This window comes from Taudactylus pleione, unplaced genomic scaffold, assembly GCF_031769625.1.
Source record: "Taudactylus pleione unplaced genomic scaffold, aTauple2 ptg000405l, whole genome shotgun sequence".
Classification (NCBI taxonomy): Eukaryota; Metazoa; Chordata; class Amphibia; order Anura; family Myobatrachidae; genus Taudactylus; species Taudactylus pleione.
The window spans coordinates 2,144,161-2,163,168 of record NW_028284807.1 but is presented as its reverse complement, the minus strand read 5'-3'; the positions used below and the strand labels follow the sequence as shown (position 1 = coordinate 2,163,168).

Below are 19,008 nucleotides of genomic sequence, written 5' to 3'. Positions count from 1 at the left end.
ATTTACTGTCTTTTAGCTGTCGATTCACCGTGTAGAGACTTATGAGGACTCTTTAGAGCCTCCACGGTGAATACTATTTAGTACTGTGATGTATCAGAGAGCTGTGGGTATTACTGGTGTGCATATCCGATGTTACAATCTGGCTACACGGTTTCTTATAAAGAGACTTAAATATCACAGATAGCAACAGTGTTTATCCAAACGTCATTATCTATCACTAATCAGTTAGATGTATTACCTATATCCAAACGTCATTATCTATTACTAATCAGTTAGATGTATTACCTATATCCAAACGTCATTATCTATTACTAATCAGTTAGATGTATTACCTATATCCAAACGTCATTATCTATTACTAATCAGTTAGATGTATTACCTATATCCAAACGTCATTATCTATCACTAATCAGTTAGGTGTATTACCTACATCCAAACGTCATTATCTATCACTAATCAGTTAGGTGTATTACCTATATCCAAACGTCATTATCTATCACTAATCAGTTAGGTGTATTACCTACATCCAAACGTCATTATCTATCACTAATCAGTTAGGTGTATTACCTACATCCAAACGTCATTATCTATCACTAATCAGTTAGGTGTATTACCTATATCCAAACGTCATTATCTATCACTAATCAGTTAGATAATGACGTTTGGATACAAGTAATACACCTATCACTAATCAGATAGGTGTATTACCTACATCCAAACGTCATTATCTATCACTAATCAGTTAGGTGTATTACCTATATTAAAACGTCATTATCTATCACTAATCAGTTAGGTGTATTACCTATATCCAAAAGTCATTATCTATCACTAATCAGTTAGGTGTATTACCTATATAATGATGTTTGGATATAGGTAATACACCTAACTGATTAGTGATAGATAATGAAGTTTGGATATAGGTAATACACCTAATTGATTAGTGATAGATAATGACGTTTGGATGTAGGTAATACACCTAACTGATTAGTGATAGATAATGACGTTTGGTTATAGGTAATACACCTAACTGATTAGTGATAGATAATGACGTTTGGATATAGGTAATCCAAACGTCATTATCTATCACTAATCAGTTAGGTGTATTACCTATATTTAAATGTATTCATATATCTGGTGTGAATATTTTCATTTAATATATGTTGTCTTTTACACTCCCGGGAGTATTTATCTTGTATATTTTATTATAATGAAATTTACCAATTGCATATTTTATGTTTTTTATTACACATATAGCAGCGCCACCTGTGTGTTATTACACATATAGCAGCGCCACCTGTGTGTTATTACACATATAGCAGCGCCACCTGTGTGTTATTACACATATAGCAGCGCCACCTGTGTGTTATTACACATATAGCAGCGCCACCTGTGTGTTATTACACATATAGCAGCGCCACCTGTGTGTTATTACACATATAGCAGCGCCACCTGTGTGTTATTACACATATAGCAGCGCCACCTGTGTGTTATTACACATATAGCAGCGCCACCTGTGTGTTATTACACATATAGCAGCGCCACCTGTGTGTTATTACACATATAGCAGCGCCACCTGTGTGTTATTACACATATAGCAGCGCCACCTGTGTGTTATTACACATATAGCAGCGCCACCTGTGTGTTATTACACATATAGCAGCGCCACCTGTGTGTTATTACACATATAGCAGCGTCACCTGTGTGTTATTACACATATAGCACATATAGCAGCGCCACCTGTGTGTTATTACACATATAGCAGCGCCACCTGTGTGTTATTACACATATAGCAGCGCCACCTGTGTGTTATTACACATATAGCAGCGCCACCTGTGTGTTATTACACATATAGCAGCGCCACATGTGTGTTATTACACATATAGCAGCGCCACCTGTGTGTTATTACACATATAGCAGCGCCACCTGTGTGTTTTTACACATATAGCAGCGCCACCTGTGTTATTACACATATAGCAGCGCCACCTGTGTGTTATTACACACATAGCAGCACCACCTGTGTGTTATTACATATATAGCAGCGCCACCTGTGTGTTATTACACATATAGCAGCGCCACCTGTGTGGTTTTTATTACATATGTAGCAGCGCCACCTGTGCGGTTTTTATTACACATATAGCAGCACCACATGTGTGGTTTTTATTACACATATAGCAGCGCCACCTGTGCGGTTTTTATTACACATATAGCAGCGCCACCTGTGCGGTTTTTATTACACATATAGCAGCGCCACCTGTGTGGTTTTTATTACACACACAGCAGCGCCACCTGTGTGGTTTTTATTACACACACAGCAGCGCCACCTGTGTGGTTTTTATTACACATTTAGCAGCGCCACCTGTGTGTTATTACACATTTAGCAGCGCCACCTGTGTGTTACTACACATTTAGCAGCGCCACCTGTGTTATTACACATATAGCAGCGCTACCTGTGGTTTTTATTACATATATAGCAACGCCACCTGTGTGTTATTACACATACAGCAGCGCCACCTGTGTGGTTTTTATTACATATATAGCAGCGCCACCTGTGTGTTATTACACACATAGCAGCGCCACCTGTGTTATTACACACATAGCAGCGCCACCTGTGTGTTATTACATATTTAGCAGCGCCACCTGTGTGTTATTACACACATAGCAGCGCCACCTGTGTGGTTTTTATAACAAATATAGCAGTGCCACCTGTGTGTTATTACACACACAGCAGTGCCACCTGTGTGTTATTACACATATAGCAGCGCCACCTGTGTGTTATTACACATATAGCAGCGCCACCTGTGTGTTATTACACATATAGCAGCGCCACCTGTGTGGTTTTTATTACATATATAGCAGCTCCACCTGTGTGGTTTTTATTACATATATAGCAGCGCCACCTGTGTGGTTTTTATTACACATATAGCAGCGCCACCTGTGTGGTTTTTATTACACATATAGCAGCGCCACCTGTGTGGTTTTTATTACACATATAGCAGCGCCACCTGTGTGGTTTTTATTACACACATAGCAGCGACACCTGTGTGGTTTTTATTACACACATAGCAGCGCCACCTGTGTGTTATTACACACATAGCAGCGCCACCTGTGTGTTATTACACACATAGCAGCGCCACCTGTGTGTTATTACACACATAGCAGCGCCACCTGTGTGTTATTACATATTTAGCAGCGCCACCTGTGTGTTATTACACACATAGCAGCGCCACCTGTGTGGTTTTTATAACAAATATAGCAGTGCCACCTGTGTGTTATTACACACATAGCAGTGCCACCTGTGTGTTTTTTATTACATATATAACAGCGCCACCTGTGTGGTTTTTATTACACACATAGCAGCGCCACCTGTGTGGTTTTTATTACACACATAGCAGCGCCACCTGTGTGTTTTTTATTACACACATAGCAGCGCCACCTGTGTGTTATTACATATTTAGCAGCGCCACCTGTGTGTTATTACACATATAGCAGCGCCACCTGCGTGTTATTACACACATAGCAGCGCCACCTGTGTGGTTTTTATAACAAATATAGCAGTGCCACCTGTGTGTTATTACACACACAGCAGCGCCACCTGTGTGTTATTACACACATAGCAGCGCCACCTGTGTGGTTTTTATAACAAATATAGCAGCGCCACCTGTGTGTTATTACACATATAGCAGCGCCACCTGTGTGTTATTACACATATAGCAGCGCCACCTGTGTGTTATTACACATATAGCAGCGCCACCTGTGTATTATTACACATATAGCAGCGCCACCTGTGTGGTTTTTATTACATATATAGCAGCTCCACCTGTGTGGTTTTTATTACATATATAACAGCGCCACCTGTGTGGTTTTTATTACACACATAGCAGCGCCACCTGTGTGTTATTACACACATAGCAGTGCCATCTGTGTGTTATTACACATATAGCAGCACCACCTGTGTGGTTTTTATTACACATATAGCAGCGCCACCTGTGTGGTTTTTATTACACATATAGCAGCGCCACCTGTGTGGTTTTTATTACACACATAGCAGCGCCACCTGTGTGTTTTTTATTACACATATAGCAGCGCCACCTGTGTGTTATTACATATTTAGCAGCGCCACATGTGTGTTATTACACACATAGCAGCGCCACCTGTGTGGTTTTTATAACAAATATAGCAGTGCCACCTGTGTGTTATTACACACACAGCAGCGCCACCTGTGTGTTATTACACATATAGCAGCGCCACCTGTGTGTTATTACACATATAGCAGCGCCACCTGTGTGTTATTACACATATAGCAGCGCCACCTGTGTGTTATTACACATATAGCAGCGCCACCTGTGTGTTATTACACATATAGCAGCGCCACCTGTGTGGTTTTTATTACATATATAGCAGCTCCACCTGTGTGGTTTTTATTACACATATAGCAGCGCCACCTGTGTGGTTTTTATTACATATATAACAGCGCCACCTGTGTGGTTTTTATTACATATATAACAGCGCCACCTGTGTGGTTTTTAGTACACATATAGCAGCGCCACCTGTGTGGTTTTTATTACACACATAGCAGCGCCACCTGTGTGTTATTACACACATAGCAGTGCCACCTGTGTGTTATTACACACATAGCAGTGCCACCTGTGTGTTATTACACATATAGCAGCGCCACCTGTGTGGTTTTTATTACACATATAGCAGCGCCACCTGTGTGGTTTTTATTACACATATAGCAGCGCCACCTGTGTGGTTTTTATTACACATATAGCAGTGCCACCTGTGTGGTTTTTATTACACATATAGCAGCGCCACCTGTGTGGTTTTTATTACACATATAGCAGCGCCACCTGTGTGTTATTACATATATAGCAGCGCCACCTGTGTGTTGTTACACATATAGCAGCGCCACCTGTGTGTTATTACACATATAGCAGCGCCACCTGTGTGTTATTACACATATAGCAGCGCCACCTGTGTGGTTTTTATTACATATTTAGCAGCGCCACCTGTGTGTTATTACACATATAGCAACTCCACCTGTGTGTTATTACACATATAGCAACTCCACCTGTGTGTTATTACACATATAGCAGTGCCACCTGTGTGGTTTTTATTACATATTTAGCAGCGCCACCTGTGTGTTATTACATATATAGCAGCGCCACCTGTGTGTTATTACATATATAGCAGTGCCACCTGTGTGTGTTATTTTTATATAGCAGCACCACCTGTGTGGTTTTGTACTTGTTGTGATTGGCGCTCCTCTCTTCGGGAAGGCAGCTGATATTATTATATGTGTGTAATATCACCACCTAGCGCCAGGATTATAGTTTTATATTTTGTAGAGCCGTTTACCCCCATTATCCAGGGCTGTGAGATGCAGGAACCATATTAGAGCAAACTGAACTTATGAAATAGTTGTCTCAGATGTGACCCTTCCTCTCTAATGACTGCACTTCCTGTCGCTCTGCCCCCAGCCAGTCGCCTGACGATGGACGCCACCTCCCGGCTGTTATCAGTGACCAGCGTGCAGGATGAGGCTGCTGTGAGCTGTGACATCATGGCGTGGACCCCTGGTGCTGTCCTGAGCGTGGCGTGGTTCTTTCTCCCACCCACGGCCACCTCTCCAGTGGAAATCCTGAAGGTCAGCCACGAGGGAGTGATCTCTCCCAACCCATCGTTTTCCAGACCAAGTTCCAGGTTCCTGAGTGAGCGAGTCGCTGTGGGCGCCGTCGTCCTGCGCATCCTGAGACCGGGCCCCGGACAGATGGGGTCATACTACTGTGCGGTGCAGGAGTGGCTGCAGAGGGAGAGTGGGGCCTGGATCAGGCTGGGGGAAGAGAAGTCTTCTGGGGCCACACAAATAACCTTCAGTGCTTCAGGTACTAACAAATGTCCAAATATCAGCCTTGCAGTTACCCCCGGTGATGTTCCCAGGATTATCCGATGGGCTCCGTGTGACAATAACCCAAGTGTAGCTACGTGTACAGTAACTGCTGCGAGCGGCGACCGTTAGGTCCATTGAATATTGATATAAATGATAAACGCACAATGCGACATTTGTAGTTAAAGTCGGGATGAGAGAAAATGCGCAAACTGAGCCACAGATCATTTGCTTCATTCTGCATTTGGCCAGAGACGATCACAGCTTGGCCCCTACCGTTCTCAGGGCTGGTTCAGGATGGTTCGCAAAGCTGCGTTCGCATGCACCCGCTCGCTGCGAAAATATGCTAATGAGTGCAATCGTACGGCAACCGCAGCTCTACACCAAGCCACCCACCACTGTATAAAGCCGCCCACTTCCTATGACATCCGCAAGTCAGCGTAAACATCGGTAACATCGGAACCATTCGCACAGTTGTGGGTGACCTGACCCTACCGCATAAACTGCTCAACTTCCTATCGCCAACTAGATCTCTGGGTACATATACAATCGCAGGGGCTTAATTATGCATGCTCCTGTAACTGCATTCAAATGCACAGGCACGCCTGCGTTCCGCTGACCACCCCCAACGGTCACTTCCTGCCAATCACTGCGTGCTTACTGCAAAAGATTCCCGATCGCAGCGGTCGGTTCGCGGTGCATGCGCAGAATGCAAACATCGGCCGGCTGCGTGTGAACCAACCGGAATCAGGCTCTCAGCACCACCCCAAATGCCACACAGTAGTCTGAATTCACCGCACTGACCATCTGGAAACGCAGCTGCTTGCACTGACACGCCCACGATGCTCCCATACCCCACCCACGATGCTCCCATACCCCGCCCATGGCGCTTCCATACCACGCCCACGGCACTCCCATACCATGCACACGGCATGGTGCGTACACTAGTAGCCACTGTCCAGGTACGCCCATCACTTTTCTGCAACGTTTCTGATACCGTGTGTCCCAGGGGCGTTTTAAGAGAGGAGGCGGCCCGTGTGCAGCCTCCGTTTGGGCCCCCTGCTCTCTGTCAGTTACGTGCGCCGCGCCCTATGTTGCGTTGCCGCGCCCTATGTTGCGTTGCCGCGCCCTATGTTGCGTTGCCGCGCCCTATGTTGCGTTGCCGCGCCCTATGTTGCGTTGCCGCGCCCTATGTTGCGTTGCCGCGCCCTATGTTGCGTTGCCGCGCCCTATGTTGCGTTGCCGCGCCCTATGTTGCGTTGCCGCGCCCTATGTTATGCTACAGCAGAGGGACCTGGAAATGTTCTTTATAAATGGCTGCGATGTACAGACGCCATCGTCTATAATTTGTAAATGGTTTTTTAATTTTGTTGGGTTTTTTTTTACTATTTAAAAACTAATTTTTCCAAGATTTTTACAGACAATTTAACAACTGTTCTCTTTGGAAAGACTATTCTGCAACTTACTCCCATGTGGAATTGATTTAATAGCCAGAAACAAGAATACATAAAAGGGGCGACATAACGGTATATATATTATTCTATGTATAGCGTCATACTGTAAGATAGACTTTCCCGTCAGAACAGGTGACCTGTAACTTCCTTTGCTGTGTCCCTGGCTCATCCGTAGGAGCGATACATAAAGACAGCAACATAACGGTATATACAGTATATTATTCTATGTATAGCGTCATAGTGTAAGATAGACTTTCCCGTCATTCCCATCAGAACAGGTCACCTGTAACTTCCTTTGCTGTGTCCCTGGCTCATCCGTAGGAGCGATACATAAAGACGGCGACATAACTTCTGTCCAATAAGAGCAGAGCTGATATAACACAGAATATGGGGGGCAGATCTTCGGTTCCTCCTCTGTCCTAGAACATCCCCCCTATATACGCGGGACATGCCTGTAACGTCCTCTCATTCTCCTCCTCTCACCCACAGACAAAACCCTGAACGTTCCTAAAGAGAATGTGAGCTCTGCGGTCCAGGAAGGGGGCGACGCTCTGCTGCCTTGCCCCTTGGGGGTGGCTCTCAGTTCTGCATCCCTCTACGCCGTGTCCTGGTATTACCAAAGGCCTGGCGTCTACTCCCCCACACTCCTATACCGGGCAGGCTGGGAAGGGGTTCCTGAGTACGAGGAGTCACTAGCCAATCGCTTGCATTTGGTGGCCAAGAGCCGGGGGAATTACAGCCTGATCCTGCAGAGCGTGGGGCAGGAGGAGGCAGGAACATACCACTGCCAGGCAGAAGAGTGGAGGCTGCAGGGAGAGAGTTGGAAGTTGGAGGCCACAGATGCATCAGGTTACCTGCGGCTCAGAGTCACCAGGCCAGGTAGGTAACACTCACCTGGCCAGCAATCCTGCACAGAGGGTGTGGGGTTCTGGAGCATGAAGTATCAAGCTCTGGATCGGATTATATAATATACTGTAGTTGAGTGATTCTGGATCTGGTTATATAATATAGTTCAGGGGTTCTGGATCCAGTTATTTGATATAGTTCATAGATAATATAGTTCAGGGTCCAGGGTTCTGGTGATATAATATAGTTCAAGGGTTCTTGATCTGTTTCTATAATATATTTAATGAGGTTCTGGATCTAGTTATATAATATAGTTCAGGAATTCTGGATCTGTTTCTATAATGTAATTCATGGTTTTCTAGATCTGGTTATATATTATAGTTCTGAATCTATTTCTGTAATATATTTCATGGTGATCTGGTTATATAATATAGTTCAGGGGTTCTGGATCCGTTTATCTAATTTAATTCATGGTGTTCTGGATCTGGTTATATAATATAGTTCTGGATCCGTTTATATAATATAATTCATGGTGGTCTGGATCTGGTTATATAATATAGTTCTGGATCCGTTTATATAATATTCATGGTGATCTGGTTATATAATATAGTACAGGTTGTTCTGGATCTGGTTATATAATATAGTTCAGGGCTTCTGGACTTTTTCCGGAGATGATCAGTGATTCTGCCTCTGAATATTTTTCCTTTGCATCCAGGTCTCAGGTCTTTATATCCTGGATCAGGGCAATGTCTGCACAAGATGGGTCCTTGCTTAGTTACAGGTTACCCATCCATGGACAGTTCTGCTGAATGTCTGTACTGCATCCTGCTCCACCTGTTGGTGCTGATGTGGGTTATATATTGTGCTTAGTTACTGGTTACCCATCCATGGACAGTTCTGCTGAATGTCTGTACTGCACCCTGCTCCACCTGTTGGCGCTGATGTGGGTTATTTATTGTACTTAGTTCTGACTGTCTCTCTTTCCTTCCAGGAGGCCATCTGAGCGTGAACCGCACTAAATTAACCCTTCTAGTGCCAGAAGAATCCAGCCTCACCTTGCCCTGCCAGGTACTGTCCGTGTCCCAGCCCAGCTCTGCCCTCTCCACCACCTGGTGGAGGATTCTGGAACCCGGGCATACGGAGCAGCTGGTGTTTAATGCCAGTCACACAGGTCTGTTTCACTATCCCAGCGAGGATTCCAGGGGCAGCCGCCTCCAGTATGAGAGGTCATCAGAGCTCGCCGTGACCCTGAGGATCCTCCGCACCCAGGAGGAAGACTCCGGAGTCTATTACTGCAGCGTCCAGGAGTGGGTGCTGAGCCCCCGAGGAGCCTGGAACCTGATAGCAGAGCGCAGATCTGGGAACGTCTCCGTTACTGTCCAGCCAGAAGGTACAGTAGTGTCCTAATCGTCTTCCTGAAACCAGATGGAAATATGGAAATGTCCTCGTTCTAATGTTCTGGAGTAAATATTCACCCGCCCCGGCTCTAATTACTGAGTTTAGATGGAATTTACTACGGACGGCTACGGTCACTTCCCAACTGGAGCTTCACATTGCAAGAACCACTTGTCCCTATTTTTCTATACTTGCGCCTGTTCTTACAGGTAACGTATTAACTCACACAGCAAGGTTATATTTTGCTGAACCAGGAACCTTGAGACCATACAACCTATGGGCCTGGGTCAGGGGTGGACGGAATAGCAGAGCCGTACACAAGCAGCTGCGCAATTCCGTCCATCTAAACAAATGCAGCGGGAGGTGTCTATAGGAAACAGAGGGGCAGATGTATTATCGCGCCGCTATAACGCTTCCTGCTTCGCCTCTTTACCGATGTATGAACATCTCATCGGCCGGAGCGTGCAGTGATAACTCCCTCCTCCGGCGATCCCCGCTAGAGCTCACAGCGCATCGGCCTAGCGCTCTCAATGTGCTGTGTCTCACTCGCTCCACTGAGCATGCGCGGGATCTCGCAAGCACCACGAGATCCCGCGTGCAGCCCTGGAGCCGCCAGCCGCCGCAGCAGGGACAACACTGGGGATAGGGCATCACCTGCTGCAGCTGTCTATCGGTAACTGCAGCGGGCGGAACGGTCAGGCAAATGGACCGTTCATACATTGCCCCGCCCATCGGCGCTGCTATCTTGTAAATAACAGCGCTGATAATGACAGGGGCGCATAGTCGATTACTGCCCAAACCCCCAATAATACATGGGGGAGAAGCGGTATCAGCGCACATAACGTGATCTGATACCGCTTCGGTTTTTAATACATCTCCTCCAATGTTGGTTAGCGCATCAGGCGTTATGTCACCAAACGCCGCGTCCCGTCCACGACTCCCGCCATGGCTCTGACATACAGTGCGTACAGGGAATGAGATTACCCCAATAGATACTGGCCAGTTGCGCACAATATTTTTCTGCCATAATTAATACACGTGACTGTACATAGTGGTAACTCCGCCCCTTGCGGCCAGACATTGACACCTCATTGGAGTTGGCAGTAACCACATTTCGGGCCCCACTTTTGGTGCGAGATCCGAGCAGAGCCCTCTGCCGCCTTCTCACGGACTCCCCAGCGGCTGTGCGCATGTGTGACCTCGGGTACGTAGCCGGGCCAATGCGGAGGAGGTGAGTAACGCAGCTAGATCTGTATCGCTAACCGAGGAGACAACTGACTTTCTGAGCTGCTGTCCCCTCACCGGAGCAATGATGAGTTGCTCCAATGTAATCCATCCCTCGCAGCGAGTTCAATACGTAATCATTGGAGGACATACAGCCCCCGATGATGAATAGGCCCCTGTGTGTGTTATTATCCCTGTGACTATGTCTGGCAGAGGAGAGAATAATGAGCAGCCTGAGGCTCCCACTCTGGTGTCCTGTAAGTCCTGCTCAGCGGGCTTAGTCCCAGAGGTCCTCACTCAGGATGGTCTCTGTACTAATTGTTACACAGCCCCAGGCCCCTCAGCCCCCGGGGTCTTCTCCTCAGGACCCACCCTGGGCGGGCTTTTCTCAGGTACTGACAAAGCTTGCGGACCACTTAACAGTCCCCGTGGTAGCCCCCCCTATGGGATGGCCACAGCAGGTACTCCCTGCACATCCTGTGCCTCCCCCATGGGTAGACGTACTATCTACCTCAGTACAGAGTTTGGCGGATTCCTCTACGGTTTTTCAACAAATGCTGCAAAAGGAAAAACCTTTACCTACTAAGCGTAATGTGTTATCTTCCCAGAGCAGTTATCAGAGTCTGATTTATCATCTGGGGAGGCAGAAGACGCAGACCTCTCTCTCACTCTGACTCCCCCTCTGGAGACGAGGAGACCCCCCTCTAAACTAAATATACCTGCACTTGTGAGAGCTGTAAAATCTATTTTACAAATAGCAGACACAGAACTTGCCCCTAAAAAAAAAAAAAAAAAAAAACCAGCCACTATATAAATGACAGAAGATAGTGTTACCTGAGTCCCCTCACTCTGACCAGCTGTCTGAGCGAAGCATGGAATATGCCCGGTAAAAGGTTTCAAATTCCAAAATGTTTAAGCTCTCTCCACCCTCTTCCAGCTACTGATTGCACTAAATGGGAAGTTCCCCCAACAGTGGATTCTCATCAGGGCCGGTTCTAGACATCGTGGAGCTCAGGGCGAAAGTTCCCAGTTGCGCAGCTCCTCCCCCCCCCCCCAAAAAAAAAAAACTAAAAATAAAGAAATTACTTTTTTTAGATGCCGTTCCTCTGCGTGCCCTTCTAGAAAGGGGGCGTTTCCTTGGGGAACACCCCCAGTTCATCACACTGTGGGGCGTGCCCAGCACTTACGGAGGTTCTGGCCTTCCCCCAAGCTCTCCCCTCATGGCGAATAATTGCCATGCATAGTAAAGCGCCTTGAACAGTAATGCCCTTTATAACACATTATGTGACACACAGTATTGCCCTGTATAACACATTATGCCACACACAGTAATGCCCTGTATAACACATTATGCCACACACAGTAATGCCCTGTATAACACATTATGCCACACACAGTAATGCCCTGTATAACACATTATGCCACACACAGTAATGCCCCGTATAACACATTATACCACACACAGTAATGCCCCGTATAACACATTATACCACACACAGTAATGCCCCGTATAACACATTATACCACACACAGTAATGCCCCGTATAACACATTATACCACACACAGTAATGCCCTGTATAACACATTATGCCACACACAGTAATTCCCTGTATAACACATTATGCCACACACAGTAATGCCCTGTATAACACATTATGCCACACACAGTAATGCCCTGTATAACACATTATGCCATACGCAGTAATGCCCTGTATAACACATTATACCACACGCAGTAATGCCCTGTATAACACATTATGCCACACGCAGTAATGCCCTGATAACACATTATGCCACACGTAGTAAGAACCTGTATAACACATTATACCACACGCAGTAATGCCCTGTATAACACATTATACCACACACAGTAATGTCCTGTATAACACATTATGTCACACGCAGTAATGCCCTGTATAACACATTATACCACACGCAGTAATGCCCTGTATAACACATTATGTCACACGCAGTAATGCCCTGTATAACACATTATACCACACACAGTAATGCCCCGTATAACACATTATGCCACACGCAGTAATGCCCTGTATAACACATTGTCACATGCAGTAATGCCCTGTATAACACATTACGCCACACGCAGTAATGCCCTGTATAACACATTACGCCACACGCAGTAATGCCCTGTATAACACATTACGCCACACGCAGTAATGCCCTGTATAACACATCATGCCACACGCAGTAATGCCCTGTATGACACATTATGCCACACGCAGTAATGCCCTGTATAACACATTATGCCACACACAGTAATTACCTGTATAACACATTATACCACACACAGTAATTACCTTTATAATACATTATCCCCAATTCAAATTACACCACACATTAGTCCCTTATTCATGTTATGACACAAAGTGGTGCCCCTTTTACATAATGCCCAAATTAGTGTCCCTTATACACAAGGCCCACAGTAGTAGTGCCCCTTATACAATGCCCACAGCAGTGGTGCCCCTTACACAATGGCCCTAGTAGTGGTGCCCCCCATGCAATGCCCTCAGTGGTAATGCCCCCTATAGTAGTGCCCCCTATAGTAGTGCCCCTTATAGTAGTTACCCCATTAGTAATGCCCACAGTAGTAAACCCCCCATTAATAATACCCCCTATAGTAGTGCCCCCATTAGTAATGCCCCCTATAGTAGTGCCCAAAGTAGTAATGCCCCCTATAGTAGTGCCCACAGTAGTAATGCCCCCATTAGTAATGCTCCCCAGTAGTAATTCCCTCATAAGTAATGCCCACTATAGTAGTGCCTACTGTAGTAGTGCCCCCAATAGCAATGCCCCCAGTAGTAGTACCCCCCGGTAGTAATGTCACCCATATATGCGTCTCCCCAGTAGTAATGCCCCTATAGTCGTGCCCCCAGTGCTGGTGCTTCTGAAAAAAAAAAAAAAAACACAATACTGCCCCGGTCCTGCTTCCGCTGCCGTCCGGTCCCACCGCGGCTCTACGGATCTATGGGAGAGACGTCATGACGTTCCTACCATAGTGCTCTCTGCCAGAGCTCAGGAGTGAGCTCTGGCTTTCGGCTGCCACTGCAGGGATGGAGCCGGGTGCCCGCTGGCTCTTGATAAATTGTGGCTGAGGCCAGTTTACGGGCCCTGAGCATGGTCCAGACCATGCTCAGAGCCCGTAAACCGGCCTCAGCCAGGATTTATCACAGAATATGGAATACATATTTCCAATGGTGTGCTCCAAGAAACTATGACCCCAAAGTTTTTACGTTGTCTAGAATTCTTACCTTTCTTCAGGCTGGATTGTATCTAGGCCTCCGCCTAGCATCTCTGAAAGTGCAGATCTCTGCTTTATCCATCTGTTTCCAGTGCAGACTGGCTCCTCTACCAGATGTTCACACCTTCCTGCAAGGTGTTCTCGGATACAGCCTCCCTATGTCCTTCCTGTGACTCCATGGGATTTGGCAGTGGTGCTCCTAGCACTTCAAGAACCTCCATTGAAACCCCTGGAATAGGTGGATGTCAAGTGGCTCACTGCGAAGGCTCCGTTTCTTCTGGCTATTGCATCTGCCTGTAGGGTATCGGAATTAGCGGCGCTTCCATGTCGCTCACCCTTTTTAATCTTTCATAGGGACAGGGCAGTTCTTTAAACACGCCCGGGCTTCCTTCCCAAGGTGATCTCTTCCACCTAAATGAGGAAATTGTGGTTCCGGCCTTTCAATCACCAGACCTCTCAGCAGGTGAGGCCTCTTTGGATGTGGTCCGTGCTCTAAAGATCTACGTGGACCGTACTAGTACCATCAGGAAATTTGACTCCCTCTTTGTCCTATATGGATTCCACAAGAGGGGATGGCCAGCTAACAAACAGACTCTGGCCAGATGGATTCGCATTCCTATCTCACATGCTTACAGTCTGGCCTTCCTGTGCCGACTTCAGTATCTGCTTATTCTACTCGCTCTGTGGGTCCCTCGTGGGCACCCTGGCGTGGCGCCTCTGCTGAACAGCTATGCAAGTTGGCAACCTGGTCGTCTGTCCACACCTTTCTTAGGTTTTATGCCTTTGATACATTTGCCTCTCAGGATGCTTCCTTCAGGTGTAGGGTTCTCCTATTGTTAGCTAAGGAGCGTCCCCGCCCTTGAACAACTGCTTTGGGACATCCCCATTGTCTCCCTGTGGAGCCCTATGGGCTCTGAAGAAGAAAAGGAGAGTTATGGTAAAACTTACCCTTGTTAACTCTTTCTTCGAAGTCCATAGGGTCCACAGGGCACCCGCCCTGACTCACCTTGCTTCTATGGGTTTCTTCTCTTGGTCACTTGGTTCCTTCTCTGTGTGATTCTTCAGTCCCAGTTTTCCTCCTCTCCTGCTCCTGCCTTGGGGCTTATTAAAACTGAGTTGCCCTCAAGCTGTGGGCGAGGTATAGGGGGAAGGACCAGAGCATCCTGGAATTGAAAAGCTTTGCTGTTGGTGTCCAGTTCTCCAAGGTCCTTCCTATACCCCATTGTCTCCCTGTGGACCCTATAGACTTCGAAGAAAGAGAATTAACAAAGGTAAGTTTTACCATAACTCTCCTTTTTCTAGGTACGTACCGGTTATATAATCGCCGGTATGTACCCAATAATGGGCTGTATGTACAGCATCACGGATGCGATGCTTAGTACATCCCCCCCTAAGTAGCCTGCTATGGCCAAACAGGGAAGCGGCCACGGATGAGCCCAACTCAGAAACAGGCCCATGAGGAGCCGGCAGTCGGACCACTTTTTAGTCTTATAAACTTTTGGTGGAAATGTTTTACATTTCCTCTTGCTGCACATCATGTTTTCATGGGCCTCCCTGTAGAATGCAGCCTCCTCTCCTCCAGGGTCTCTCTATAGAATACAGCCTCCTCTCCTCCAGGGTCTCTCTATAGAATACAGCCTCCTCTCCTCCAGGGTCTCTCTATAGAATACAGCTTCCTCTCCTCCAGGGTCTCTCTATAGAATACAGCCTCCTCTCCTCCAGGGTCTCTCTATAGAATACAGCCTCCTCTCCTCCAGGGTCTCTCTATAGAATACAGCCTCCTTTCCTCCAGGGTCTCCCTATAGCAGTGTTTCCCAACCTCGGTCCTCAAGGCTCACTAACAGTCCAGGTTTTAGTTATATCCATGCTTGAGCACAGGTGGTTAAATCACAAAACAGCAGAACTAATTAACACGCTTGTGCTCAAGTACGGCTATCCTTAAAACCTGGACTGTTAGTGTGCCTTGAGGACTGTGGTTGGGAACCTCTGCTCTATAGAATACAATCTCCTCTCCTCCAGGGTCTCTCTATAGAATACAGCTCTCCTTTCCTCCAGGGTCTCTCTATAGAATACAGCCTCCTCTCCTCCAGGGTCTCTCTATAGAATACAGCCTCCTTTCCTCCAGGTTCTCTCTATAGAATACAGCCTCTTTTCCTCCATGGTCTCTTTATAGAATGCAGCCTCCTCTCCAGGGTCTCTCTATAGAATACAGCCTCCTCTCCTCCAGAGTCTCTCTATAGAATACAGCCTCCTCTCCTCCAGAGTGTCTCTATAGAATACAGCCTCTTCTCCTCCAGGGTCTCTCTGTAGACTGCAGCCTCCTCTTCTTCAGGACCTCTCTGTAGACTGCAGCCTCTTCTCCTCCACGGTCTCTCTGTAGATTGCAGTCCTCTCTCCTCCAGTGTCTCTCTCTGTAGACTGCAGCCTCCTCTCCTCTACGGTCTCTCTGTAGACTTCAGCCTCTTCTATTCCAGGACGTCTCTGTAGACTGCAGCCTTTTCTCCTCCACAGTCTCCCTGTAGACTGCAGCCTCCGCTCCTCCAGGGCCTCTCTGTAGACTGCAGCCTCCTCTTCTCCAGGACCTCTCTGTAGATTGCAGTCCTCTCTCCTCCAGGTTCTCTCTCTGTAGAATGCAGCCTCCTCTATTCCAAGGTCTCTGTAGACTGCAGCCTTCGTTCCTCCAGGACCTCTCTGTGGGCTGCAGCCTTCGCTCTTCCAGGGCCTCTCTATAGACTGCAGCCTCCACTTCTCCAGGACCTCTCTGTAGACTGCAGCTTTCTTGCCTTCATTCTTCAGGTATAGATCTCTCTATTATCTTACAGGCTATTTTCTTCTCCTCTGTTAATAGCCCCTGATATGAGTTATAAGTAAATGACATCTCCATTCTTTTCCACCACAGGTGTCCACTCACAGGTCTGTTCATCCCGGCCTCTCTTCTCCTTTCTTGCTGTGTTTCCATTTCTCTTCATATTACTAGTGATGCTTCTTGCATGGAGATATCTGAGAAGGAAAAACAAGACTGGAAAGTCCAATCCTAAGAGCCAAGAGCATCTCTTATCTCCAATAACAATGTGTGATATGAATGGTGGTGGTGGGACAGAGGAGGAACGTGGGACAGAGGAGGAACGTGGGACAGAGGAGGAACGTGGGACAGAGGAGGCAGATTGAACTCCGGTTCCTCTTAGCTCCGTTCTGAAGATACATTGTAGCCCTTATTATGTGTCTGTGCCCTGAGCCAGTAGCTGAGGGGTCCAAGCCTCATATTCTGAGGTTCTCTCATATGACCAGTCCACAGTATCAACACTTTCTAAAGGCTGAGATAACATATAACTAATATCTCTATTCAAACTCTAATACATGTCTCAATATGTGTAGAAATATACTAAATGAACATGTATATTACAGATGTGCGCGGACCCCCGAGTTTTAGATCTAGTTTTATCATTATGTTTTGGATCTGTATTTTTTTTAAATAAATAAAATAAACAGCAATGTAATTTGGACGATACCATCCAAAACCCGAGTTCAGTTTTTAAAACAGAGTTCCGAGTTGACTGAAAAACTGAGCCGGGACTCTGTTCGACTCGGTACCCCAAAGTGATTCCAAATTTTTACTCTGTTTGACTCTAAATCCCTAAATTCTGTTGTTGGTTCTCTGGGAACCGGACCGCACATCTCTAATGTATATGTACATGAGAATTATATCCAGAAGACAAAACCTTGTAAAGATGACAGATCACAATGCAGCAATGTAACAAAAGCTTGTTTAATAAAGTAACTAAATATATTCTTCAAACCAATCTTGGCACACCACTCTTGGGTGTCTGGTCATGCTCTGATATACGCACGCCTTCGCATTTAACCACCAAAGGCACAACCGCACACCCAAGAGCGTTATATCTATCTTATACAATGGCCCCTGTGGTGACAGAATAGCTTTGTGGAGATGACGCAGAGTGACACAGAATAGGAGATCGGAATAGTTCAGAATAGGCTGTTTAATTTGAATTCTATGTAATGAATAAACATGTAACTGTATAACAGTGTAAGTGAATAAAACAGTTGAACATTAATTACTGCCGTCCCTGTAAGAGTTGTTCATTTTGGAAAGAAAACATCTGTTGCACAGTGACTTGTACTGGCAGGACGTGCTTCTTACTTCCTCATGGTTAGAGCTGCCATGTCTGCTCACTGTGTGCTGTGCTGGATTCGGAAGTGACTGTTCAGGTAAATCCTGTTCAAGTTCTGTAAATAGATCATCATCGTTGTACCAGTTCTCTTTGGTGAGGACTGATGTCGGTTCCTTTGAGTTATGTAGTCATTTTGACTTTTTTTTTTTTTTTTCTGTCAGAAATGTGTATGACTGTCAGTGAGGAGGTGATGTGTATGACTGTCAGTGAGGAGGTGATGCATATGACTGTCAGTGAGGAGGTGATGCGTATGACTGTCAGTGAGGGGGTGATGCGTATGACTGTCAGTGAGGGGGTGATGCGTATGACTGTCAGTGAGGGGGTGATGCGTATGACTGTCAGTGAGGAGGTGATGCGTATGACTGTCAGTGAGGGGGTGATGCGTATGACTGTCAGTGAGGGGGTGATGCGTATGACTGTCAGTGAGGGGGTGATGCGTATGACTGTCAGTGAGGGGGTGATGCGTATGACTGTCAGTGAGGAGGTGATGCGTATGACTGTCAGTGAGGGGGTGATGCGTATGACTGTCAGTGAGGGGGTGATGCGTATGACTGTCAGTGAGGGGGTGATGCGTATGACTGTCAGTGAGGAGGTGATGCGTATGACTGTCAGTGAGGAGGTGATGCGTATGACTGTCAGTGAGGGGGTGATGCGTATGACTGTCAGTGAGGAGGTGATGCGTATGTCTGTCAGTGAGGGGGTGATGCGTATGTCTGTCAGTGAGGGGGTGATGCGTATGTCTGTCAGTGAGG

At 46.5% G+C, this 19,008-nt stretch overlaps 1 protein-coding gene across 1 annotated transcript in view; it reads left to right on the top strand.

The window, feature by feature from the left end:
* Positions 1-18,074, top strand: part of LOC148506426 (immunoglobulin superfamily member 3-like) — a 60,333-nt gene extending 42,259 nt beyond the window's left edge. Inside the window, exons 7-10 of the mRNA XM_088446790.1 lie at positions 5,481-5,885; positions 7,831-8,220; positions 9,179-9,577; positions 16,966-18,074. Coding sequence (XP_088302916.1) covers positions 5,481-5,885; positions 7,831-8,220; positions 9,179-9,577; positions 16,966-17,234 — 1,463 coding nt within the window. The 3' untranslated portion in view covers positions 17,235-18,074. The remainder of the gene's footprint in view (positions 1-5,480; positions 5,886-7,830; positions 8,221-9,178; positions 9,578-16,965) is intronic.
* Positions 18,075-19,008: the final 934 nt, after the last annotated feature.